The sequence below is a fragment of the Bolinopsis microptera genome, chromosome 4 (genome assembly GCF_026151205.1).
Source record: "Bolinopsis microptera isolate Bmic1 chromosome 4, MBARI_Bmic_1.0, whole genome shotgun sequence".
NCBI classification, from domain to species: Eukaryota; Metazoa; Ctenophora; class Tentaculata; order Lobata; family Bolinopsidae; genus Bolinopsis; species Bolinopsis microptera.
Window position 1 is genome coordinate 16016705 of NC_087075.1, and position 25177 is coordinate 16041881.

Consider the following 25177-nt stretch of genomic DNA (forward strand, 5'->3'; position numbering starts at 1 on the left):
AGCAATATTAGGGTCCGGACCTAACAAAAGCAATATTAGGGTCCGGACCTAACAAAAGCAATATTAGGGTCCGGACCTAACAAAAGCAATATTAGGATCCGGACCTAACAAAAGCAATATTAGGATCCGGACCTAACAAAAGCAATATTAGGGTCCGGACCTAACAAAAGCAATATTAGGATCCGGACCTAACAAAAGCAATATTAGGATCCGGACCTAACAAAAGCAATATTAGGATCCGGACCTAACAAAAGCAATATTAGGGTCCGGACCTAACAAAAGCAATATTAGGATCCGGACCTAACAAAAGCAATATTAGGATCCGGACCTAACAAAAGCAATATTAGGATCCGGACCTAACAAAAGCAATATTAGGATCCGGACCTAACAGTTCTACATTTGCAACTCAGGAACAGTTTTGTCTTCCTTAGCAAAACCTCGGCCAGCCTTCAATGCACGCAGCTTTGACAACAACACCAAAACACAAGCAATTAAGAATATGATGAGGATAACTTGTCCAATATTAGCACAGACTGACATAGTGAACAGAGGCACTTCTCCCTCGGACACAGCTACCGTTCTCTTTACGCACTTTTCAGCTCGACTCTTCTCATTTCGGCAGGTGACATTCACAATGGATTGGCTCTTCGACCTTTTGAAGCCATACCCCGGCTTGCATGTGACAGGTACCTGTTCACCAGGTAAGTAGAAGGGTGCGTCACCTAGCAACACATCGTTACCATGGTAACACATGTCACCTACCACTGTGTTACCATGGTAACACATGTCACTTACCACTTCTCCATGAGCTGCCTTGAACATGGTTTTCCTACATAAAGCAAGATGCTCATCTGGCTTCAAAACTCTCAAAAGAGCCAGATTTACTGTTGATAATTCAAGGTAGATGGATATTCCGGCTTTTGTTATTGAGAAAAAGCAAGTGTTGTCATTTCCAACAGGATCTTTCATGTACGAAAGGTCGTGAAGTGTTCCACTGGTAATTTGGAAGATCTGATCTTCATTGTCGTCTTCACAGGGAACTACAGACATAATTATTTGCGAGGAGTCGTGAACCTTCGAGGTAACGCAGTGGTTCAGAGAATCGGCTTGGAGAACTTTGACAGATGTATATCTTCCAGTTTTATTGGATTGTTTCTCAAATTTCCACAGGATAGAAAGTGTGCAGTCCTTCCATTTTAAGTCTATCTTAGTCCCGAATCCAAGACACAGTCCGCTCCCCACGTCCTTGATCAACACCCCCTCTGTGTTGTGACTTGTTTTTATGACATGTTCAACTGTTCTACACGGCACAGAGGGACTTTGCTCGTAATTCTTTAAACAAGTGGTATCCCCTATGGAATAGGGAGGGGAGCGAATTTCCCCGGATGGAGAATCCAAAGTCGGGAAGCCGGAGTGAAGGCTGCAATTTAATGCTTGAGGGTGGAAAGCAAATGAAAGGCAGCTTTTGTGGAACCAACAGTACATCTTGCAAGCAGCTGCGCTCTTTACAGAAAAATTGGCAATTCCTTGTTCCGGGTCAAAAGTACAAGACCGGGCCCCACATTTAGCAACATCATAGCATATCTCAGAGTATTTGGTGGGGAGGGAGAAAGTGTTGAATGTATGGTTTGTGGCCCCTATTGACCTGGGGTTTGTGAGCTCCGCAAACTCCGTGTCAAAGGAATGGGTAACATTTGACTTTCCATTAACGGCAGAAATCATCAAAATTACTATAATTACCAGCATATTCTCTCTAGATGGACTTTGCTGCAAATGTGTGTAATTGTTTAGAATTAAAGCGATTAAGTTTGTAATTTACTGGAAGTTTTGAATTTTTATGGAATTACTGTGAAAATTTAGAATAAAACAGTCTTATTCTAGACTTAAATAAGTGCAGTGAGCATCTAAATTAAAATCACAACTAATGATGGTAACTATGGTAACTAATGATGGTAACTATGGTAACTAATGATGGTAACTATGGTAACTAATGATGGTAACTATGGTAACTAATGATGGTAACTATGGTAACTAATGATGGTAACTATGGTAACTAATGATGGTAACAATGGTAACTAATGATGGTAACTATGGTAACTAATGATTGTAACTATGGTAACTAATGATGGTAACTATGGTAACTAATGATGGTAACTATGGTAACTAATGATGGTAACTATGGTAACTAATAATGTCTGCGATAAGAATGATAAGATAACAGAAGTATGCAATTCCAACTAGAGCTGAATTTAATATAAGCTGAATTTAAGTCTGATTGAAAAGTTCAATAAACTATCATAAAAGCAAACGTCTAGCTCAAGAAAATAATTTCAACAATGGAAAAGTAAAGTAAAGTGCTTCACCAATGGAGCACTACTACACTACTACACTACTACACTACTACACTACTATACTTTACTTTATGACAAAGAGACGGTTTCAAGGTAGGAGAGCTACACTACTACACTTTACTTTATGACAAAGAAACGGTGGTTTCAAAGTAACAGGAGAGGTGCAAAGTAACACCTCCTTCAGCTATAGAAGACAGTTCTTTCAGACAACTGTTTCTCTCTCTCTCTCTCTCTCTCTCTCTCTCTCTCTCTCTCTCTCTCTCTCTCTCTCTCTCTCTCTCTCTCTCTCTCTCTCTCTCTCTTTTCAGACAACTGTTTCATACGAATTACGAGACTTTAAGGCAAGATCGAGCTAAATATAAATATCGAGCTTGTTGTTGTGTTGTTGTTGTTTGATCTCGAGTATACGCCAAGACGTGAGCTTTAGCTTACTCGCTCATTTTAAGGAGCGGTTCGGCACAAGTTATAGTTGATTTTCTGGCAAAATAAGAGCACAATGAACCAACGTCACTGTATCGTCACACTATTGGAGGTGCACTTTGAGTTTGACAACAGAGAGGAGCAAGAGCGCCACTACAACAGAGCGCCACTACAAGCGCATTGAGCTTTTCATTTAGAAAACAAAGATTGTGAGAAAACAAAGATTGTGAGAGAAACCAAGTTTTTTTCGAAGAACCGATAATTCTCATTCGACATTTCTTTATTTGGAATGATCTTTTTTTAAACAATAAGAGCTAGCAGCTAGAGAGAAGAGTTGTTATTTTTAAACAATAAGAGCTAGCAGCTAGAGAGAAGAGTTGTTAGTTAATAAACAATAAGAGCTAGCAGCTAGAGAGAAGAGTTGTTAGTTAATAAACAATAAGAGCTAGCAGCTAGAGAGAAGAGTTGTTAGTTAATAAACAATAAGAGCTAGCAGCTGGAGAGAAGAGTTGTTAGTTAATAAACAATAAGAGCTAGCAGCTAGAGAGAAGAGTTGTTAGTTCTTAAACAATAAGAGCTAGCAGCTAGAGAGAAGAGTTGTTAGTTCTTAAACAATAAGAGCTAGCAGCTAGAGAGAAGAGTTGTTAGTTTTTAAACAATAAGAGCTAGCAGCTAGAGAGAAGAGTTGTTAGTTAATAAACAATAAGAGCTAGCAGCTAGAGAGAAGAGTTGTTAGTTAATAAACAATAAGAGCTAGCAGCTAGAGAGAAGAGTTGTTAGTTAATAAACAATAAGAGCTAGCAGCTGGAGAGAAGAGTTGTTAGTTTTTAAACAATAAGAGCTACAGCTAGAGAGAAGAGTTGTTAGTTAATAAACAATAAGAGCTAGCAGCTGGAGAGAAGAGTTGTTAGTTAATAAACAATAAGAGCTAGCAGCTAGAGAGAAGAGTTGTTAGTTCTTAAACAATAAGAGCTAGCAGCTAGAGAGAAGAGTTGTTAGTTCTTAAACAATAAGAGCTAGCAGCTAGAGAGAAGAGTTGTTAGTTTTTAAACAATAAGAGCTAGCAGCTAGAGAGAAGAGTTGTTAGTTAATAAACAATAAGAGCTAGCAGCTAGAGAGAAGAGTTGTTAGTTAATAAACAATAAGAGCTAGCAGCTAGAGAGAAGAGTTGTTAGTTAATAAACAATAAGAGCTAGCAGCTGGAGAGAAGAGTTGTTAGTTAATAAACAATAAGATCTAGCAGCTAGAGAGAAGAGTTGTTAGTTCTTAAACAATAAGAGCTAGCAGCTAGAGAGAAGAGTTGTTAGTTCTTAAACAATAAGAGCTAGCAGCTAGAGAGAAGAGTTGTTAGTTTTTAAACAATAAGAGCTAGCAGCTAGAGAGAAGAGTTGTTAGTTCTTAAACAATAAGAGCTAGCAGCTAGAGAGAAGAGTTGTTAGTTAATAAACAATAAGAGCTAGCAGCTAGAGAGAAGAGTTGTTAGTTAATAAACAATAAGAGCTAGCAGCTAGAGAGAAGAGTTGTTATTTTTAAACAATAAGAGCTAGCAGCTAGAGAGAAGAGTTGTTAGTTAATAAACAATAAGAGCTAGCAGCTAGAGAGAAGAGTTGTTAGTTAATAAACAATAAGAGCTAGCAGCTAGAGAGAAGAGTTGTTAGTTAATAAACAATAAGAGCTAGCAGCTAGAGAGAAGAGTTGTTAGTTAATAAACAATAAGAGCTAGCAGCTAGAGAGAAGAGTTGTTATTTTTAAACAATAAGAGCTAGCAGCTAGAGAGAAGAGTTGTTAGTTAATAAACAATAAGAGCTAGCAGCTAGAGAGAAGAGTTGTTAGTTCTTAAACAATAAGAGCTAGCAGCTAGAGAGAAGAGTTGTTAGTTTTTAAACAATAAGAGCTAGCAGCTAGAGAGAAGAGTTGTTAGTTTTTAAACAATAAGAGCTAGCAGCTAGAGAGAAGAGTTGTTAGTTTTTAAACAATAAGAGCTAGCAGCTAGAGAGAAGAGTTGTTAGTTAATAAACAATAAGAGCTAGCAGCTAGAGAGAAGAGTTGTTAGTTCTTAAACAATAAGAGCTAGCAGCTAGAGAGAAGAGTTGTTAGTTAATAAACAATAAGAGCTAGCAGCTAGAGAGAAGAGTTGTTAGTTAATAAACAATAAGAGCTAGCAGCTAGAGAGAAGAGTTGTTAGTTCTGACAATAAGAGCTAGCAGCTAGAGAGAAGAGTTGTTAGTTTTTAAACAATAAGAGCTAGCAGCTAGAGAGAAGAGTTGTTATTTTTAAACAATAAGAGCTAGCAGCTAGAGAGAAGAGTTGTTAGTTTTTAAACAATAAGAGCTAGCAGAGAGAAGAGTTGTTAGTTTTTAAACAATAAGAGCTAGCAGCTAGAGAGAAGAGTTGTTAGTTTTTAAACAATAAGAGCTAGCAGCTAGAGAGAAGAGTTGTTAGTTAATAAACAATAAGAGCTAGCAGCTAGAGAGAAGAGTTGTTAGTTCTTAAACAATAAGAGCTAGCAGCTAGAGAGAAGAGTTGTTATTTTTAAACAATAAGAGCTAGCAGCTAGAGAGAAGAGTTGTTAGTTCTTAAACAATAAGAGCTAGCAGCTAGAGAGAAGAGTTGTTAGTTAATAAACAATAAGAGCTAGCAGCTGGAGAGAAGAGTTGTTAGTTCTTAAACAATAAGAGCTAGCAGCTAGAGAGAAGAGTTGTTAGTTAATAAACAATAAGAGCTAGCAGCTAGAGAGAAGAGTTGTTAGTTCTTAAACAATAAGAGCTAGCAGCTAGAGAGAAGAGTTGTTAGTTCTTAAACAATAAGAGCTAGCAGCTAGAGAGAAGAGTTGTTATTTTTAAACAATAAGAGCTACAGCTAGAGAGAAGAGTTGTTAGTTCTTAAACAATAAGAGCTAGCAGCTAGAGAGAAGAGTTGTTAGTTAATAAACAATAAGAGCTAGCAGCTAGAGAGAAGAGTTGTTATTTTTAAACAATAAGAGCTACAGCTAGAGAGAAGAGTTGTTAGTTCTTAAACAATAAGAGCTAGCAGCTGGAGAGAAGAGTTGTTAGTTAATAAACAATAAGAGCTAGCAGCTAGAGAGAAGAGTTGTTAGTTCTTAAACAATAAGAGCTAGCAGCTAGAGAGAAGAGTTGTTAGTTCTTAAACAATAAGAGCTAGCAGCTAGAGAGAAGAGTTGTTATTTTTAAACAATAAGAGCTACAGCTAGAGAGAAGAGTTGTTAGTTCTTAAACAATAAGAGCTAGCAGCTAGAGAGAAGAGTTGTTATTTTTAAACAATAAGAGCTAGCAGCTAGAGAGAAGAGTTGTTAGTTCTTAAACAATAAGAGCTAGCAGCTAGAGAGAAGAGTTGTTATTTTTAAACAATAAGAGCTACAGCTAGAGAGAAGAGTTGTTAGTTCTTAAACAATAAGAGCTAGCAGCTAGAGAGAAGAGTTGTTAGTTAATAAACAATAAGAGCTAGCAGCTAGAGAGAAGAGTTGTTATTTTTAAACAATAAGAGCTACAGCTAGAGAGAAGAGTTGTTAGTTCTTAAACAATAAGAGCTAGCAGCTGGAGAGAAGAGTTGTTAGTTAATAAACAATAAGAGCTAGCAGCTAGAGAGAAGAGTTGTTAGTTCTTAAACAATAAGAGCTAGCAGCTAGAGAGAAGAGTTGTTAGTTCTTAAACAATAAGAGCTAGCAGCTAGAGAGAAGAGTTGTTATTTTTAAACAATAAGAGCTAGCAGCTAGAGAGAAGAGTTGTTAGTTCTTAAACAATAAGAGCTAGCAGCTAGAGAGAAGAGTTGTTATTTTTAAACAATAAGAGCTAGCAGCTAGAGAGAAGAGTTGTTATTTTTAAACAATAAGAGCTAGCAGCTAGAGAGAAGAGTTGTTAGTTCTTAAACAATAAGAGCTAGCAGCTAGAGAGAAGAGTTGTTATTTTTAAACAATAAGAGCTACAGCTAGAGAGAAGAGTTGTTAGTTCTTAAACAATAAGAGCTAGCAGCTAGAGAGAAGAGTTGTTAGTTCTTAAACAATAAGAGCTAGCAGCTAGAGAGAAGAGTTGTTATTTTTAAACAATAAGAGCTAGCAGCTAGAGAGAAGAGTTGTTAGTTCTTAAACAATAAGAGCTAGCAGCTAGAGAGAAGAGTTGTTATTTTTAAACAATAAGAGCTAGCAGCTAGAGAGAAGAGTTGTTAGTTCTTAAACAATAAGAGCTAGCAGCTAGAGAGAAGAGTTGTTATTTTTAAACAATAAGAGCTAGCAGCTAGAGAGAAGAGTTGTTAGTTTTTAAACAATAAGAGCTAGCAGCTAGAGAGAAGAGTTGTTAGTTCTTAAACAATAAGAGCTAGCAGCTGGAGAGAAGAGTTGTTAGTTCTTAAACAATAAGAGCTAGCAGCTAGAGAGAAGAGTTGTTAGTTAATAAACAATAAGAGCTAGCAGCTAGAGAGAAGAGTTGTTAGTTAATAAACAATAAGAGCTAGCAGCTAGAGAGAAGAGTTGTTAGTTCTTAAACAATAAGAGCTAGCAGCTAGAGAGAAGAGTTGTTAGTTAATAAACAATAAGATCTAGCAGCTAGAGAGAAGAGTTGTTAGTTCTTAAACAATAAGAGCTAGCAGCTAGAGAGAAGAGTTGTTAGTTCTTAAACAATAAGAGCTAGCAGCTAGAGAGAAGAGTTTTAAACAATAAGAGCTAGCAGCTAGAGAGAAGAGTTGTTAGTTCTTAAACAATAAGAGCTAGCAGCTAGAGAGAAGAGTTGTTAGTTCTTAAACAATAAGAGCTAGCAGCTAGAGAGAAGAGTTGTTAGTTTTTTAAACAATAAGAGCTAGCAGCTAGAGAGAAGAGTTGTTAGTTCTTAAACAATAAGAGCTAGCAGCTAGAGAGAAGAGTTTTTAAACAATAAGAGCTAGCAGCTAGAGAGAAGAGTTGTTAGTTCTTAAACAATAAGAGCTAGCAGCTAGAGAGAAGAGTTGTTAGTTCTTAAACAATAAGAGCTAGCAGCTAGAGAGAAGAGTTGTTAGTTAATAAACAATAAGAGCTAGCAGCTAGAGAGAAGAGTTGTTAGTTAATAAACAATAAGAGCTAGCAGCTAGAGAGAAGAGTTGTTAGTTCTTAAACAATAAGAGCTAGCAGCTAGAGAGAAGAGTTGTTAGTTCTTAAACAATAAGAGCTAGCAGCTAGAGAGAAGAGTTGTTAGTTCTTAAACAATAAGAGCTAGCAGCTAGAGAGAAGAGTTGTTAGTTCTTAAACAATAAGAGCTAGCAGCTAGAGAGAAGAGTTGTTAGTTCTTAAACAATAAGAGCTAGCAGCTAGAGAGAAGAGTTGTTAGTTCTTAAACAATAAGAGCTAGCAGCTAGAGAGAAGAGTTGTTAGTTCTTAAACAATAAGAGCTAGCAGCTAGAGAGAAGAGTTGTTAGTTTTTAAACAATAAGAGCTAGCAGCTAGAGAGAAGAGTTGTTAGTTTTTAAACAATAAGAGCTAGCAGCTAGAGAGAAGAGTTGTTAGTTCTTAAACAATAAGAGCTAGCAGCTAGAGAGAAGAGTTGTTAGTTTTTAAACAATAAGAGCTAGCAGCTAGAGAGAAGAGTTGTTAGTTCTTAAACAATAAGAGCTAGCAGCTAGAGAGAAGAGTTGTTATTTTTAAACAATAAGAGCTAGCAGCTAGAGAGAAGAGTTGTTAGTTATAAACAATAAGAGCTAGCAGCTAGAGAGAAGAGTTGTTAGTTTTTAAACAATAAGAGCTAGCAGCTAGAGAGAAGAGTTGTTAGTTCTTAAACAATAAGAGCTAGCAGCTAGAGAGAAGAGTTGTTAGTTTTTAAACAATAAGAGCTAGCAGCTAGAGAGAAGAGTTGTTAGTTCTTAAACAATAAGATCTAGCAGCTAGAGAGAAGAGTTGTTAGTTTTTAAACAATAAGAGCTAGCAGCTAGAGAGAAGAGTTGTTAGTTCTTAAACAATAAGAGCTAGCAGCTAGAGAGAAGAGTTGTTAGTTCTTAAACAATAAGAGCTAGCAGCTAGAGAGAAGAGTTGTTAGTTCTTAAACAATAAGAGCTAGCAGCTAGAGAGAAGAGTTGTTAGTTTTTAAACAATAAGAGCTAGCAGCTAGAGAGAAGAGTTGTTAGTTTTTAAACAATAAGAGCTAGCAGCTAGAGAGAAGAGTTGTTAGTTCTTAAACAATAAGAGCTAGCAGCTAGAGAGAAGAGTTGTTAGTTTTTAAACAATAAGAGCTAGCAGCTAGAGAGAAGAGTTGTTATTTTTAAACAATAAGAGCTAGCAGCTAGAGAGAAGAGTTGTTATTTTTAAACAATAAGAGCTAGCAGCTAGAGAGAAGAGTTGTTAGTTTTTAAACAATAAGAGCTAGCAGCTAGAGAGAAGAGTTGTTAGTTCTTAAACAATAAGAGCTAGCAGCTAGAGAGAAGAGTTGTTAGTTTTTAAACAATAAGAGCTAGCAGCTAGAGAGAAGAGTTGTTAGTTCTTAAACAATAAGATCTAGCAGCTAGAGAGAAGAGTTGTTAGTTTTTAAACAATAAGAGCTAGCAGCTAGAGAGAAGAGTTGTTAGTTCTTAAACAATAAGAGCTAGCAGCTAGAGAGAAGAGTTGTTAGTTCTTAAACAATAAGAGCTAGCAGCTAGAGAGAAGAGTTGTTAGTTCTTAAACAATAAGAGCTAGCAGCTAGAGAGAAGAGTTGTTAGTTTTTAAACAATAAGAGCTAGCAGCTAGAGAGAAGAGTTGTTAGTTTTTAAACAATAAGAGCTAGCAGCTAGAGAGAAGAGTTGTTAGTTCTTAAACAATAAGAGCTAGCAGCTAGAGAGAAGAGTTGTTAGTTCTTAAACAATAAGAGCTAGCAGCTAGAGAGAAGAGTTTTAAACAATAAGAGCTAGCAGCTAGAGAGAAGAGTTGTTAGTTAATAAACAATAAGAGCTAGCAGCTAGAGAGAAGAGTTGTTAGTTTTTAAACAATAAGAGCTAGCAGCTAGAGAGAAGAGTTGTTAGTTCTTAAACAATAAGAGCTACAGCTAGAGAGAAGAGTTGTTAGTTCTTAAACAATAAGAGCTAGCAGCTAGAGAGAAGAGTTGTTAGTTAATAAACAATAAGAGCTACAGCTAGAGAGAAGAGTTGTTAGTTCTTAAACAATAAGAGCTAGCAGCTAGAGAGAAGAGTTGTTAGTTAATAAACAATAAGAGCTAGCAGCTAGAGAGAAGAGTTGTTAGTTTTTAAACAATAAGAGCTAGCAGCTAGAGAGAAGAGTTGTTAGTTCTTAAACAATAAGAGCTAGCAGCTAGAGAGAAGAGTTGTTAGTTCTTAAACAATAAGAGCTAGCAGCTAGAGAGAAGAGTTGTTAGTTCTTAAACAATAAGAGCTACAGCTAGAGAGAAGAGTTGTTAGTTCTTAAACAATAAGAGCTAGCAGCTAGAGAGAAGAGTTGTTAGTTAATAAACAATAAGAGCTAGCAGCTAGAGAGAAGAGTTGTTAGTTTTTAAACAATAAGAGCTAGCAGCTAGAGAGAAGAGTTGTTAGTTCTTAAACAATAAGAGCTAGCAGCTAGAGAGAAGAGTTGTTATTTTTAAACAATAAGAGCTAGCAGCTAGAGAGAAGAGTTGTTATTTTTAAACAATAAGAGCTAGCAGCTAGAGAGAAGAGTTGTTAGTTTTTAAACAATAAGAGCTAGCAGCTAGAGAGAAGAGTTGTTAGTTAATAAACAATAAGAGCTAGCAGCTAGAGAGAAGAGTTGTTAGTTAATAAACAATAAGAGCTAGCAGCTAGAGAGAAGAGTTGTTATTTTTAAACAATAAGAGCTAGCAGCTAGAGAGAAGAGTTGTTAGTTCTGATCTTTATTTCCTTTTTGTGACAGAAAACATTTAACCGGGTTTACCCTTTCTAGCAATGGCAAGCACACAGGGTTAACCGATTGGAGCGGGGAGTTGCGGTCCAGTGGCAGCAGACTACCGTCCAATCGGTATTTATAATGGTTATTTATTAGGTATTTATTTGGAATTGGTTTAATATGGATTTAAAGTTATTCTATTATGTAATAAAGCATTTTGTTTTACAGGTTTTGTATATACGACAATACATGTATTAATTGGTCATCTAACAACGGTCAGTGAAATAAATCCTCTGGAATGATCCCCCCGGCCCCAGTGAAATAAATCCTCTGGAATGATCCCCCCGGCCCCAGTGAAATAAATCCTCTGGAATGATCCCCCCGGCCCTAGTGAAATAAATCCTCTGGAATGATCCCCCCGGTCCCAGTGAAATAAATCCTCTGGAATGATCCCCCCGGCCCCAGTGAAAAAAATCCTCTGGAATGATCCCCCCAGCCCCCCCCCCCCCCCCGCATTTTTGCAGTACTTCATTCCAGAACATTCCACAGAAGATAAGACACGAGAAACAGTTCTTTAATTGAAGATATGGTTGTCAGTTCCTTTTAGCTAAGTTTGAAAACTGAGAAGCACGACGAGCCTATGTTCTTTTTCAAAGAAAACATAAGAGTTTTCAAACCCGCTCAATTCGAGGTAATGTTATTATAATTACGACATTCCAGAAAAATGAACAAATGACATTTGCAATGACCAATTCCAACTAGATTACGGAGTATGTTATTTATCCACTATAGTTCATTCTATCGTCTTACTAATAAATAATGTTCCGATCCGGATATTACACAACCTTACTAGCAGGTACGGTATAGTGTATACATGTATTTAACATTACATAGCCTCACTAGCAGGTATATGTATTTAACACAGTTACACTATACAGTGTGTAACTCACTGTCTAGACGTTTGTAATCACCAGGTTATAAATCTACACTGCGTATTCCCACACCCCTGACACTGCGTATGAGTCACACTGGTCACAGTTTTAATATTTGATCAGTTTATAAAATCTCATTACTCATTGCTATGATGTTACATAACCAAACTCTGGCAGCACAGCAATACGTCCAAATATCTACGAACATCTGTATTTTGCATGTGAAAGTGATTCATTTTCGTATGTGTTACATGTATTATATAATCTTCTTTACTTCGTCTACTCTCTCTTATTTATAAGGCACAGTATGGTTTAGATGGTTTATCGCTACACAAGATTTTTCAAGCTATTTAGGCTTGGTTACTATGGTTACTTGGTTAGGAGTGGGCTAGTGCTTTTATAGTGCTGTTTGTAAGTAATGGTGCCCACATAAAGTAGTAAAGTACAAATCACATACTCCCGATATCACGTAATTACACTACAACAGAATCCGGAAGGTAATTCCATCAATATCTTCAAGTAATATAATTTAAGTAATATCTTCAAGTAATATCAACGTACCGAATTTAACAGCAAGGTCTCTGCTAGGGTCCTCAATGATAGGGAAGGAAACCTCCTCAAGATTACCGTGAGCCTTGATATCCTCACACCAGCCTCCGTGGTCCGACACTGAGTTGCAGGATAACGCAATCATCTTTACCTCTGGGGAATGTAGATAATATAATATGGGACATACTACACTACTACACTACTCTGTAGATATATGGGACAATGTACATGAACATCTAATTAATGTGTTCACGCTCACTCCTTTCAGTTGTTTTGGGAAAAAGGACAATTTTCTGCTGCAAGTTTGGCAACAATGCATTAGACACAATAATGTGTAAATAAATAAGTTAAAAATACCAAGTTAAAAAGAAGTGACCCTACTGCAGATAATCCCTACAACTATACTACTATAGTTTCTACACTACTACACAGTGTGGTTACCATAGTAACAGTTACCATAGTTAACAAACTAACTTCTCTTAGTAAACTCTGGAACCATCTTCTGGACCATGCTGAGCTCAGTGGTGCACACAGGGGTGTAATCAGCTGGGTGAGTGAAGAATATTCCCCATCCATCACCAAAATAATCGTGGATTTTCAGATCACCTGACATGAGGAAGTGTGATTTTACATTTTATTATTTATTTCATTAAGTCATCATAATTCGGTTTAATATTGTCAAAAGCTAACTAAATAAAGAAACAATTCGATAAATAATTTTCATCTGAAACTGAGAATTTTATCAGATAAACTTAAAAAGCTTACCCTGAGTGGTGCTGACAGACTCATTAGGGAAGATTTCACCGAGCTTCATGGTAAGTTATTGTAATGGGTCCTTGCCTAGTGCACAGTAATAGTTGGTTAGACAATTTTCATTTTGAGATAATGTAAGGAGATTTTGAAATAAGATTATGACTGAGATCAGAGTTATAGGTTATGAATCAAGATATTATAGGCGATAGCATGTACATAGGAATAATAATAATATGTATTATAAATACAAATAAACGCTTAATACTGTTAATATAATACACTATAAAATGTCCATAAATACAATGTGATATCTGATTTATAGAATAGAGTAACATCGTCACCGTCATTTTAAAAGGACGTAAGTCAAAAAACATAGTTTTGAGTAAATCAGTAAAAACCGTTTTTCTCAAATAGTTATAGTTATATTGAATTGAAATAAGCTTCTACAGCTTCATTTTGCAGCAAATGAAAGTACTTCCAAGATTTATCATCATATCTGCCATATTGTGCCTATAAATGCATATATGCATTTAGATACAACCTTTTCAATTATAAAATTTTAAAAAGTGTCAAGCTAAAAGGTTGTATCTTCTGTTACAACTTTTTCAAATGTCCGTAGTATGATTTAACATATGATGAAAAGGTTGTATCATGATTTATACCCTTTTCAATTATAAAAGTTTCAAAAATGTCAAGCTAAAAGGTAGTATGTTTTATTACAACTTTTTCAAATGTGGATACATATGATTTAACAGATGATGAAAAGGTTGTATCATGATTCACAACTTTTTCAATTGTCAGATATCAAAAAAATGACAAGTGACAGGGCTGTATATCGTGTTACAACTTTTTCAAACTTTCATGCATATAATTGATTATTAAAATGAAAATGCTGTAACATGATTTACACCCTTTTTTTGATAATTTTTAAACCCAAATAATATGATTATATGTTTTGTTATGGCCTTGTAATATTTTCAATATTACAATATGTACAATAAAAATATTGTATTACGACCTTTTAAACTCGTCGGACTGGATTTAAATATAATTATTGGAAAATATTTGTATAATAACTTCATGGTGGAGCAACCAATTACTGTAGATTAACCACACTATTCAGTTAATACTATTCTGATCCTGGTCAGATGATATTATGCCAGTTTGCTAGCTTAATAACGGCCTGTATGGGTACTAAGTTGGCACTGTGTTAACCAAATACCTACCAGGCAGACACTCGACAGTTCCCAACTTGTGTTCTTATGAAATAACATTAAGTGGTAAGGCTAGAGGAGATATTATATACATGTGTAATTATAGACCTTTGGTTTTAAAAGTACGAGTCTTTACTGTTGAATTCACTTCTTGACACAAATGAAACTACAAGACTAGTATTAATAAAATAAATGTAGAGATAATTGATCAGCAATAATACTATAATACCAACACAGATCCACAAAACACAGAATTATCTTTGTCAGATGGGTTCTTCTGATGTTCAATAGCTGGTTCTTCTGCTGGAGATAACTTGTTTCTTCTGGTGATAAGTTGTTCTTGTGATGAATAACTTGTTCTTCTTAGATGAAGCACTGTAACCAATAATAACTTCACTCAACTGGATAGATCTTGATTAAGCTGATCCAGGAAAACCTCTCCTTGGTACGTTAACAACGAACGTCTCAACTGACAACTGGTACACAAACGTCTCTCAACTGGACTCCTGTCTGTTACCGACTCACTGAGCTAGTCACCGACACCAACTACGGCACTGCTACGACATTATGTCATCCTGATGAAGATTGAGTTAACAAACAATAGTGGAGGGATGGAGACAAATAGAAGAGTTAACATAATAATATTATGTTAACTCAGACTGTAGACACAAAAATAGAGCGGACAAAAACGTGTCCTCCTCCTCCTCCTGAGTCCTCCTCCTGGGTCCTCCTCCCTGGTCCTCCTCCTCCTGGGTCCTCCTCCCTGGTCCTCCTCCTCCTGGGTCCTCCTCCTCCTCTTCCTCCTTCTCTTCCTCAGTCCTTCTCCTCCTCCTTCTCCTCAGTCCTCTTTTTTCTCCTCCTCCTCCTCCTCCTCCTCAGTCATCCTCCTCAGCCATCCTCCTCAGTCCTCCTCAGTCCTCCTCCTCAGTCCTCCTCAGTCTCCTCCCCCTCCTCCTCAGTCCGCCTCCCCTCCTCCCCTCCTCAGTCCTCCTCCTCTTCATCCTCCTCCTCTTCCTCTTCCTCCTCTTCCTCCTCAGTCCTCAGTCCTCCTCCTCAGTCCTCTTCCTCATCCTTCTCCTTAGTTCTCCTCCTCCTCAGTCCTCCTCAGTCCTCCTCAGTCCTCCTCAGTCCTCCCCCAGTCCCCCTCCTCCTCCTATTCAGTCCTCCTCCTCCCCAGTTCTCCTTAGTCCTCCTCCTTCTAAGTCGTCCTCAGTCCTCCTCCTCAGTCCTCTTTCTCCCCCTCAGTCCTCCTCCTGGGTCCTCCTCCTAGGTCCTTCTCCTTCTCCTCCTCAGTCCTTCTCCTTCTCCTCCTCAGTCATCGTCCTCCTCCTCCTCCTCCTCCCTCTTAGTCATCCTCCTCAGCCATCCTCCTCAGTCCTCCTCAGTCCTCAGTCCTCCTTCTCAGTCCTCATCCTTCTCCTTAGTCCTCCTCCTCAGTCCTCCCCCAGTCCCCTTCCTCCTCCTCCTATTCAGTTCTCCTCAGTCCTCCTCCTTCTCAGTCCTCCTCCTCCTCCTCCTCCTCCTCCTCCTCCTCCTCCTCCTCCTCCTCCTCCTCCTCCTCCTCCTCCTCCTCCTCCTCCTCAGTCATCCTCCCCAGTCCTCCTCCTCCTCCTCCTGTGTCCTCTTCCTGGGTCCTCCTCCTCCTGGGTCCTCCTCCTCCTGGGTCCTCCTCCTGGGTCAGTCCTTCTCCTCCTCCTTCTCCTCAGTCATCCTCCTCCTCCTTCTCCTCCCTCTTAGTCATCCTCCTCAGTCCTCCTCAGTCCTCAGTCCTCCTCCTCAATCCTCCTCCTCATCCTTCTCCTTAGTCCTCCTCCTCAGTCCTCCCTCAGTCCCCTTCCTCCTCCTCCTATTCAGTTCTCCTCAGTCCTCCTCCTTCTCAGTCTTCCTCCTCCTCCTCCTCCTCCTCCCCCTCCTCAGCCATCCTCCTCAGTCCTCCTCCTCCTTCTCCTGGGTCCTCCTCCTGGGTCCTCCTTCTGGGTCCTCCTCCTCCTCCTGGGTCCTCCTGGGTCATCCTGATCCTCCTCAGTCCTCTTCCTCCTCCCCTCCTCAGTCCTCCTCCTCCTCCTCCCCATCAGTCCTCCTCATCAGTCCTCATCAGTCCTTCTCCTCCTGGGTCCTCCTTCTGGGTCTTTCTCCTCCTCCTAGGTCATCCTGGGTCATCCTGATCCTCCTCAGTCCTCTTCCTCATCCCCTCTTCAGTCCTCCTCCTACTCCTACTCCTCAGTCCTCCTCCTCCTCAGTCCTCCTCATCAGTCCTCATCAGTCCTTCTCCTCCTAGGTCATCCTCCTGGAGCCTTTTCCTGACAACGGAAAATAATAAGGCATAATAAGCCTGCAAAAACTTATCAAGTAGCGAAGATAATTCCAAGCGAAGCAAACAGCGAAACTTATTAAACAAACAAATTTCTGACACTTGCTAGGAGAGTGGGCAAATTCAAGCACCCCTTGAGGGCCTGTAAATCTTTCCGTACCTGTTGGAAACTGACCGCATTAAAGTTAGAGTACCACTCACGTATATAATAGTAATTAGGGGAAACAGAGAATATGTAAGACAAACGCACCAACCTGCCTCCGACAAGATCAGGCACACAACAAATCAACTACCGAGAATAACCTAAGGAATAAATAAAACTAGACGGTTAGCAAACGGGTGGGCGACAATTGACCCCCCGACAATTGACCCCCCGACAATTGACACCCCGACAATTGACCCCCCGACAATTGACCCCCCCGACAATATGATTTAATACAATTGACCCTGACCCTGACCCTGACCCTGACCCTGACCCTGACCCTGACCCTGACCCTGACCCTGACCCTGACCCTGACCCTGACCCTGACCCTGACCCTGACCCTGACCCTGACCCTGACCCTGACCCTAACCCTGACCCTAACCCTAACCCTAACCCTAACCCTAACCCTAACCCTAACCTTAACCCTAACCCTAACCCTAACCCTTACCCTGACCCAGGACCCTAACCCTAACCCTGACCCAGGATCCTGACCCTAACCCGATCAATTGACCCCAGTGTAATTACATGGGGGGTCAATTGTCGGGGGGTCAATTGCCGTACTAAACCCTAGATTTCGCGACAATTGACCCCAGTGTAATTACATAGGGGTCAATTGTCGGGGGGTCAATTGTCGGGGGGTCAATTGTCGGGCGGTCAATTGTCGGGGGGTCAATTGTCGGGGGGTCAATTGTCGGGGGGTCAATTGTCGCGGTACCGTTAACAATAACACCAACAATAATTATAAATTGAACAAATTATTGAGAGATGAAAGAGAGGAAAAGGAGGAGGGGGGACTGAGGAGGGGGACTGAGGAGGGAGAGGAGGGGGCTGAGGAGGAGTGAGACTGAGAAGGAGAACTGAGGAGGAGGAATGAATAGGAGGAGGAGAAGAAGAAGGATTCAAGAGGAGGAGGACCCAAGAGGAGGAGGACCCAGGAGGAGGACCCAGGAAAAGGCCCCATGAGGAGGACTGGGGAGGAGGAGGACCGATGAGGACTGATGAGGACTGATAAAGAGGACTAAGGACGAGGAGGAGAAGGACTGAGGAGTGAGGAGGAGGACTGATGAGGAGAAGGAGGTGTATGAGGAGGATGAGGAGAAGAAAGGAGATGAAGGATGAGGATAAGGAGGACTGAGGAGGAGGACTGGTGAAGAGGACTGATGAGGAGGAGGACTGAGAAGGGGAGGACTTAGGAGGACTGAGGAGGGGAGGACTTAGGAGGAAGAGGAGGATTGAGGAGGAGGAGGACTGAGGAGTAGAAGGAGGAAGAAGACTGAGGAGGATCAGGAGGACCCAGGAAGAGGAGGAAGAGGAGGAGAAGGAGGATCCAGGAGGAGAACCCAGGAGGAGGACTGAGGAGGAGGACTAAGGAGAAGGAGGACTGATGAGGAGGATGAGGAGGAGGGTGACTGGGGAAAGGACTGAGAAGGACCGAGGAGGAGAATGCGGACTGAGGAGGAGGAACCAGGAAAAGGAGGAGGAGGAGGACTGAAGAGGAGGACTGAGAAGGCGAAGGAGGACTGATGAGGAGGATGAGGATGAGGAGGAGGGTGACTGGGGGGAGGACTGAGGAGGAGGGTGACTGGGGGATGACTGAGGAATATGAGGAAGACTGAGGAGGAGGAGGAAGAGGAGAAGGACTGAGGAGGAGAAGGACTGAGGAGGAGAAGGACTGAGGAGGAGAAGCAGGAGGATGAGGACCCAGGAGGAGGACCCAGGAAAAGGCCCCAGGAGGAGGAGGAGGAGGACTGGGGAGGAGGAGGACTGTTGAGGACGAGGAGGAGTAAAATAAGGACTGAGGAGGGGAAGAGGAAGAGGACTGAGGAGGATCAGGAAGACCCAGGAGGAGGAGGACCCAGGAGGAGGACCCAGGAGGAGGAGGAGGAGGAGGACTGAGGAGGATGACTGAGGAGGAGGAGGACTGAGAAGGAGGAGGACTGAGGAGGAGGAGGACTGAGGAGGAGGAGGAGGAGGAGGAGGAGGAGGAGGATGAGGATAAGGAGGACTGAGGAGGAGGACTGGTGAAGAGGACTGATGAGGAGGAGGACTGAGAAGGGGAGGACTTAGGAGGACTGAGGAGGGGAGGACTTAGGAGGAAGAGGAGGATTGAGGAGGAGGAGGACTGAGGAGTAGAAGGAGGAAGAAGACTGAGGAGGATCAGGAGGACCCACGAAGAGGAGGAAGAGGAGGAGGACTGAGGAGGAGAAGGAGGATCCAGGAGGAGAACCCAGGAGGAGGACTGAGGAGGAGGACTAAGGAGAAGGAGGACTGATGAGGAGGATGAGGAGGAGGATGACTGGGGAAAGGACTGAGAAGGACCGAGGAGGAGAATGCGGACTGAGGAGGAGGAACCAGGAAAAGGAGGAGGAGGAGGACTGAAGAGGAGGACTGAGAAGGCGAAGGAGGACTGATGAGGAGGATGAGGATGAGGAGGAGGGTGACTGGGGGGAGGACTGAGGAGGAGGGTGACTGGGGGATGACTGAGGAATATGAGGAAGACTGAGGAGGAGGAGGAAGAGGAGAAGGACTGAGGAGGAGAAGGACTGAGGAGGAGAAGGACTGAGGAGGAGAAGCAGGAGGATGAGGACCCAGGAGGAGGACCCAGGAAAAGGCCCCAGGAGGAGGAGGAGGAGGACTGGGGAGAAGGAGGACTGTTGAGGACGAGGAGGAGTAAAAGAAGGACTGAGGAGGGGAAGAGGAAGAGGACTGAGGAGGATCAGGAAGACCCAGGAGGAGGAGGACCCAGGAGGAGGACCCAGGAGGAGGAGGAGGAGGAGGATTGAGGAGGATGACTGAGGACTGAGGAGGAGGAGGAGGACTGAGAAGGAGGAGGACTGAGGAGGAGGAGGACTGAGGAGGAGGAGGAGGAGGAGGAGGAGGAGGAGGATGAGGATAAGGAGGACTGAGGAGGAGGACTGGTGAAGAGGACTGATGAGGAGGAGGACTGAGAAGGGGAGGACTTAGGAGGACTGAGGAGGGGAGGACTTAGGAGGAAGAGGAGGATTGAGGAGGAGGAGGACTGAGGAGTAGAAGGAGGAAGAAGACTGAGGAGGATCAGGAGGACCCACGAAGAGGAGGAAGAGGAGGAGGACTGAGGAGGAGAAGGAGGATCCAGGAGGAGAACCCAGGAGGAGGACTGAGGAGGAGGACTAAGGAGAAGGAGGACTGATGAGGAGGATGAGGAGGAGGATGACTGGGGAAAGGACTGAGAAGGACCGAGGAGGAGAATGCGGACTGAGGAGGAGGAACCAGGAAAAGGAGGAGGAGGAGGACTGAAGAGGAGGACTGAGAAGGCGAAGGAGGACTGATGAGGAGGATGAGGATGAGGAGGAGGGTGACTGGGGGGAGGACTGAGGAGGAGGGTGACTGGGGGAGGACTGAGGAATATGGGGAAGACTGAGGAGGAGGAGGAAGAGGAGAAGGACTGAGGAGGAGAAGGACTGAGGAGGAGAAGGACTGAGGAGGAGAAGCAGGAGGATGAGGACCCAGGAGGAGGACCCAGGAAAAGGCCCCAGGAGGAGGAGGAGGAGGACTGGGGAGAAGGAGGACTGTTGAGGACGAGGAGGAGTAAAAGAAGGACTGAGGAGGGGAAGAGGAAGAGGACTGAGGAGGATCAGGAAGACCCAGGAGGAGGAGGACCCAGGAGGAGGACCCAGGAGGAGGAGGAGGAGGAGGATTGAGGAGGATGACTGAGGACTGAGGAGGAGGAGGAGGACTGAGAAGGAGGAGGACTGAGGAGGAGGAGGACTGAGGAGGAGGAGGAGGAGGAGGAGGAGGAGGAGGAGGAGGAGGAGGAGGAGGAGGAGGAGGGGGACTGGGCAGGACTGAGGAGGAGGAGGACTGAGGAAAAGGATGAGGAGGAGGACTGAGAAGGAGGACTGAGCTGAGGAGGAGGACTGAGGACTGAGGAGGAAGAGGAGGGGGATGAAGAGGAGGTGGACCCAAGAGGAGGAGGTCCCAGGAGGAGGACCCAGGAGGAGGACACAGGAGGAGGAGGAGGATGACTGAGGAAGACTGAGGAGGAGGAGGAGGAGGAGGAGGAGAAGGATGACTGAGGAGGAGGACTGAGGAGGACTGAGAAGGAGGAGGACTGAGGAGTACTGAGGAGGATCGCTGAGGAGGATCGCTGAGGAGGATGGCTGAGGAGGATGGCTGAGGAAGATGACTGAGGAGGATGACTGAGAGGGAGTAGGAGGAGGACTGAGGAGGAGGAGGAGAAAGAGGACCCAGGAGGAGGACTCAGGAGAAAGAGGAGGAGGAGGACTCAGAAGGAGGAATGAGGAGGACTCAGAAGGAGGAATGAGGAGGACTCAGAAGGAGGAATGAGAAGGAGGAGAACTGAGGAGGAGGAGGAGGAGGACTGAATAGGAGGAGGAGGGGGACTGGGGGAGGACTGAGGAGGAGGAGGACTGAGGAGAAGGATGAGGAGGAGGACTGAGGAGAAGGACTGAGGAGGAAGAGGAGGAGGATGAAGAGGAGGAGGAGGACCCAGGAGGAGGAGGACTGAGGAGGATGATGAGGACTGCAGAGGAGGAGGACTGAGGAGGACTGAGGAGGATGTCTGAGGAGGATGGCTGAGGAGGATGACTGAGAGGGAGGGGGGGAGGAGGAGGAGGACTCAGGAGGAGGACTCAGGAGGAGGACTCAGGAGGAGGACTCAGGAGGACTGAGAAGGAGGAGGACTGAGGAGAACTGAGGAGGATGAGGAGGAGGACTGAATAGAAGGAGGAGGAGGGGGACTGGGGGAGGACTGAGGAGGAGGACTGAGGAGAAGGACTGAGGACTGAGGAGGAAGAGGAGGAGGATGAAGAGGAGGAGGATGAAGAGGAGGAGGAGGAGGACTCAGGAGGAGGACCCAGGAGGAGGACTCAGGAGGAGGAGGAGGACTGAGGAGGATGACTGAGGAGGTGGAAGAGGAGGAGGAGGAGGAGGAGGAGGAGGAGGAGGAGGAGGAGGAGGAGGAGGAGGAGGAGGAGGAGGAGGAGGAGGAGGAGGAGGAGGAGGAGGAGGATGAGGAGGAGGAGGAGGAGGAGGAGGAGGAGGAGGAGGAGGAGGAGGAGGAGGAGGAGGAGGAGGAGGAGGAGGAGGAGGAGGAGGAGGAGGAGGAGGAGGAGGAGGAGGAGGAGGAGGAGGAGGAGGAGGAGGAGGAGGAGGAGGAGGAGGAGGAGGAGGAGGAGGAGGAGGAGGAGGAGGAGGAGGAGGAGGAGGAGGAGGAGGAGGAGGAGGAGGAGGAGGAGGAGGAGGAGGAGGAGGAGGAGGAGGAGGAGGAGGAGGAGGAGGAGGAGGAGGAGGAGGAGGAGGAAGTATCTAAATGTTATTTCAATTTTTGTTATTTTTTGTCCGTTTTGTCCGTTTTATTTTTTGTCCGTTTTGAAAATATAGCTGCCAAACGGACAAAAACGGACAAAAAACATGACCCCCCCCTCTCTCTCTCTCTCTCTCTCTCTCTCTCTCTCTCTCTCTCTCTCTCTCTCTCTCTCTCTCTCTCTCTCTCTCTCTCTCTCTCTCTCTACAGTTCAAACATACTGCCTCTTACTGGGGGCTAAAACTAATTATGTTGCCAACGCTATGGCAGTACTATGCAGTAATGGGAGAGAGAGAGCAAGGGGGATCTCTGCTCATTTTATGTCACTTTTGTGGTACAAAACCATCAGTTAAACCACTAACCACCGGCCGATTTAAAAAACCTTTACCATTTAGCTTCGTCAGAGTTATCTCTGCACTTTACCGAAAAAACCAGTCCCGTAACTCTTACCGTTTTCTTGATTTAGCTGCTTGGAAATTTCCCGCACACAAACACACAAACACACATTCTGTTATTATTAGGATAGATGCTTTTAATTTTATTGAAATGTCAGAACTACTGCTACTACACTCTTAATAATTATAACTTAAGGATCAATATTACATAATAATATCATGGGTCGGGGCTATTGCCCATGTCTTTTCATCAGTGGCATACACATTACACAAACCGATAATCAACCAAACAATAACTTGGGCACTGTTGTACTACACATTTTATTGACTCAATGTAAATCGAATCTTTCCAAAAAATTCGTCTGAATTTTCTAATTTCGTACAATTTTCAGATATTTTGTGACAACTTAGTGGCTGAAAAGGTAGCAACATTTGTTACATTTGATAAAATTTCGCATAACCAAATTTTGAAAATGTAGCAAGATTTATTACGTCCTTTTAGTATGATGAAATTTACAGACGAAAATTTTGAAAAGGTAGCAAGATTTATTACGTCCTTTCAGTATGATGACATTTACAGAAGAAAACTTTGAAAAAGTAGCAAGATTTATTACGCCCTTTTAGTATGATGACATTTACAGAAGCAAATTTTGAAACAGAAGCAACATTTGTTACCTCCTTTTAAAAATTTTATTTTATTTTTATAAATCATTAAACATCAGTGTTTTGCTTAAAAACCTGTACCAATACATGCCCCTAGGTGAGGGGAACTCATTTTTGGTGCTAACTCAAAAAGGACGTAACATGACTTATGTCCTTTTAAAATGACGGTGACGACATGTAAAATAGCATAACATCAAATAAAATGTCAGTGAATAGCTTTACCAATGCATGTGACGAAATGAAAATGGTAATGAGAAGAAAAAACACCTCAAATTGTGCTCAAACTGCTCTACTTTTCAGCACATGGAAATTTGACTCCATGGGAAGCCAATTCTGCCTGTAAATTACCCTCCAACATTGAATTAGTCCCCACCAGACCTGTACAAACTTTGCTTGCCCAGAGTCGATAATCCTTAACTCGTTCCTCAGTCCACCCTTGAGGTGTTTCCTTGCTGAGGTCTCTCAGGTTGTACAATTTATCAGCGAGCTTGACCAGCTTAGCTTTCTCACTCTTATGGGGAGCATTGACTACTTGTAACCTCTTCCGCTCTGCTTTAGGTAGATTCTTGTCATCAGTCACCTCCTTCACTATACCAGCTACTTCCTCTCCAAATGCTTCCAGTATTTCTTGTGTTGATGTGTCAGTATCTTCAACTGTGTCATGTAGAACGGCTGCCATGAGTGTGGGAATATCAGTAATCCCTGCTTCCTCACACAGAATGTGCATCACACCAACAGGGTGGTTAATGTATGGAGTTTTAGCAGCATCTTTGCGCCTTTGATCAGTGTGCTTTACACATGCAAAATTTATTGCCTTGACAAGTTCTTTCATCCCAGACATTCTTGCAACCTGCACTGACATTATATCTAGTGATTAGTGATAAAAATTAAGTTAAGTAAGATGTATGACATTACATCATCACACTTCTCTAAAAAATATAAACATTACTATAGGATACAAGGATACAAGGATACAAGGATACAAGGATACAAGGATACAAGGATACAAGGATACAAGGATGCAAGGATGCAAGGATACAAGGATACAAGGATACAAGGATACAAGGATACAAGGATACAAGGATATAAAGGTGATAATTACTTTATTGAGTACACAATAGTTGTAATTCTGAAATAATTTAAGTTACACAATTCTAATTATTTACAAATGTGTAGGGATAATTTAGAAATGTTATATAATACTATTTTTTAAATTAAAATAAATACTTCTTTAACACATAATGATGAAAGGAAAGATAATCGATGATCCTTTCTATTTTCAATGCAATCACTTTCTTCATTTTTAAGAATAACCTCAATGGATGGTTACCGTAATGGGTGCCACATGCCTAGCATGAAATATTTACCTACTTACTTGCACTTGTGTAGGTCTGTAGAAGCATTAGAATCGGGCTTGCCTGCCACAGGCTATCCCGAATTTAGAAGCTTGCTTTAATAAGAATAACCTCTCGATTCATACTTCCCAGAAATAACTAAAATTACAATTTTTCTTAAACTTCTCCAGCTTAATTTTCAAACTCTAAACTGTAAATTTTTTGGATGTTTGACTTCATAAGGGAGTTTCCTCCAGTAAAAATAAATAATAAATCTTAATCTTGGTTACACTCTTCCTATATTTGTTGTTACCTAGATTGCTAGTTTATTATTGCTCGCTAGTACGTACCTATATTGCTAGCTCGCTTTTCTCCTGTTCGGGAAGCTTAAAAAAGAACGCCGCGTAACATTTGTTGCTTAAAACAAGATCAAGATTGAAGATGAAGACTAAATTTGCTCATTCCAAACATACCCGATCCACAATCATTTAAAACACAGGTTACTTCACAGAAAAAATAAACGGTGATTCTAAATTCAGAAGTGGCCGTGCAACCAATAAAAACGCTTTCTTAGTATAATAAACTAAAAAAATTGAATTTAAAAAAATTAGTTTGGTGATAATATTACATATGAGAAAAGACAATTTTTGAGAAAAGACAATTTTATTATTTATCACCAATTCAATACATAATCAATAAATATATATCCGAATAAATTTGATTAAAAATTAAATGATACAAGTATGCTAGCAGCTAGCGCGCTTATATTTGATAAATATTCACGCTGTTAAAATGGGTTTTACCACACCACCACTCACATTAGCACAGTTGGTAAACGGACCCAGGCGCTGTTAAGCTTTTATGAGCCCTGGTTGACTGCTGAGAGTGGCGAAGGGGCTGATATTAATTTTATCTTAGTTTAACCTAGATTCCAATAAAATTTT

General features: G+C 42.0%; 2 protein-coding genes across 2 annotated transcripts in view; both read right to left on the minus strand.

The window, feature by feature from the left end:
* Positions 1-25177, minus strand: part of LOC134814153 (peroxiredoxin-6-like) — a 37953-nt gene that overhangs the window by 7928 nt on the left and 4848 nt on the right. Inside the window, exons 2-4 of the mRNA XM_063822191.1 lie at positions 12822-12898; positions 12531-12662; positions 12069-12209 (exon numbers count right to left, since the gene is read on the minus strand). Coding sequence (XP_063678261.1) covers positions 12069-12209; positions 12531-12662; positions 12822-12870 — 322 coding nt within the window. The 5' untranslated portion in view covers positions 12871-12898. The remainder of the gene's footprint in view (positions 1-12068; positions 12210-12530; positions 12663-12821; positions 12899-25177) is intronic.
* Positions 23081-23762, minus strand: LOC134814090 (guanosine-3',5'-bis(diphosphate) 3'-pyrophosphohydrolase MESH1-like). The gene has a single exon (XM_063822109.1). The coding sequence runs from the start codon at positions 23759-23761 to the stop codon at positions 23189-23191; it is 573 nt and encodes a 190-aa protein (XP_063678179.1). The 5' UTR covers position 23762; the 3' UTR covers positions 23081-23188.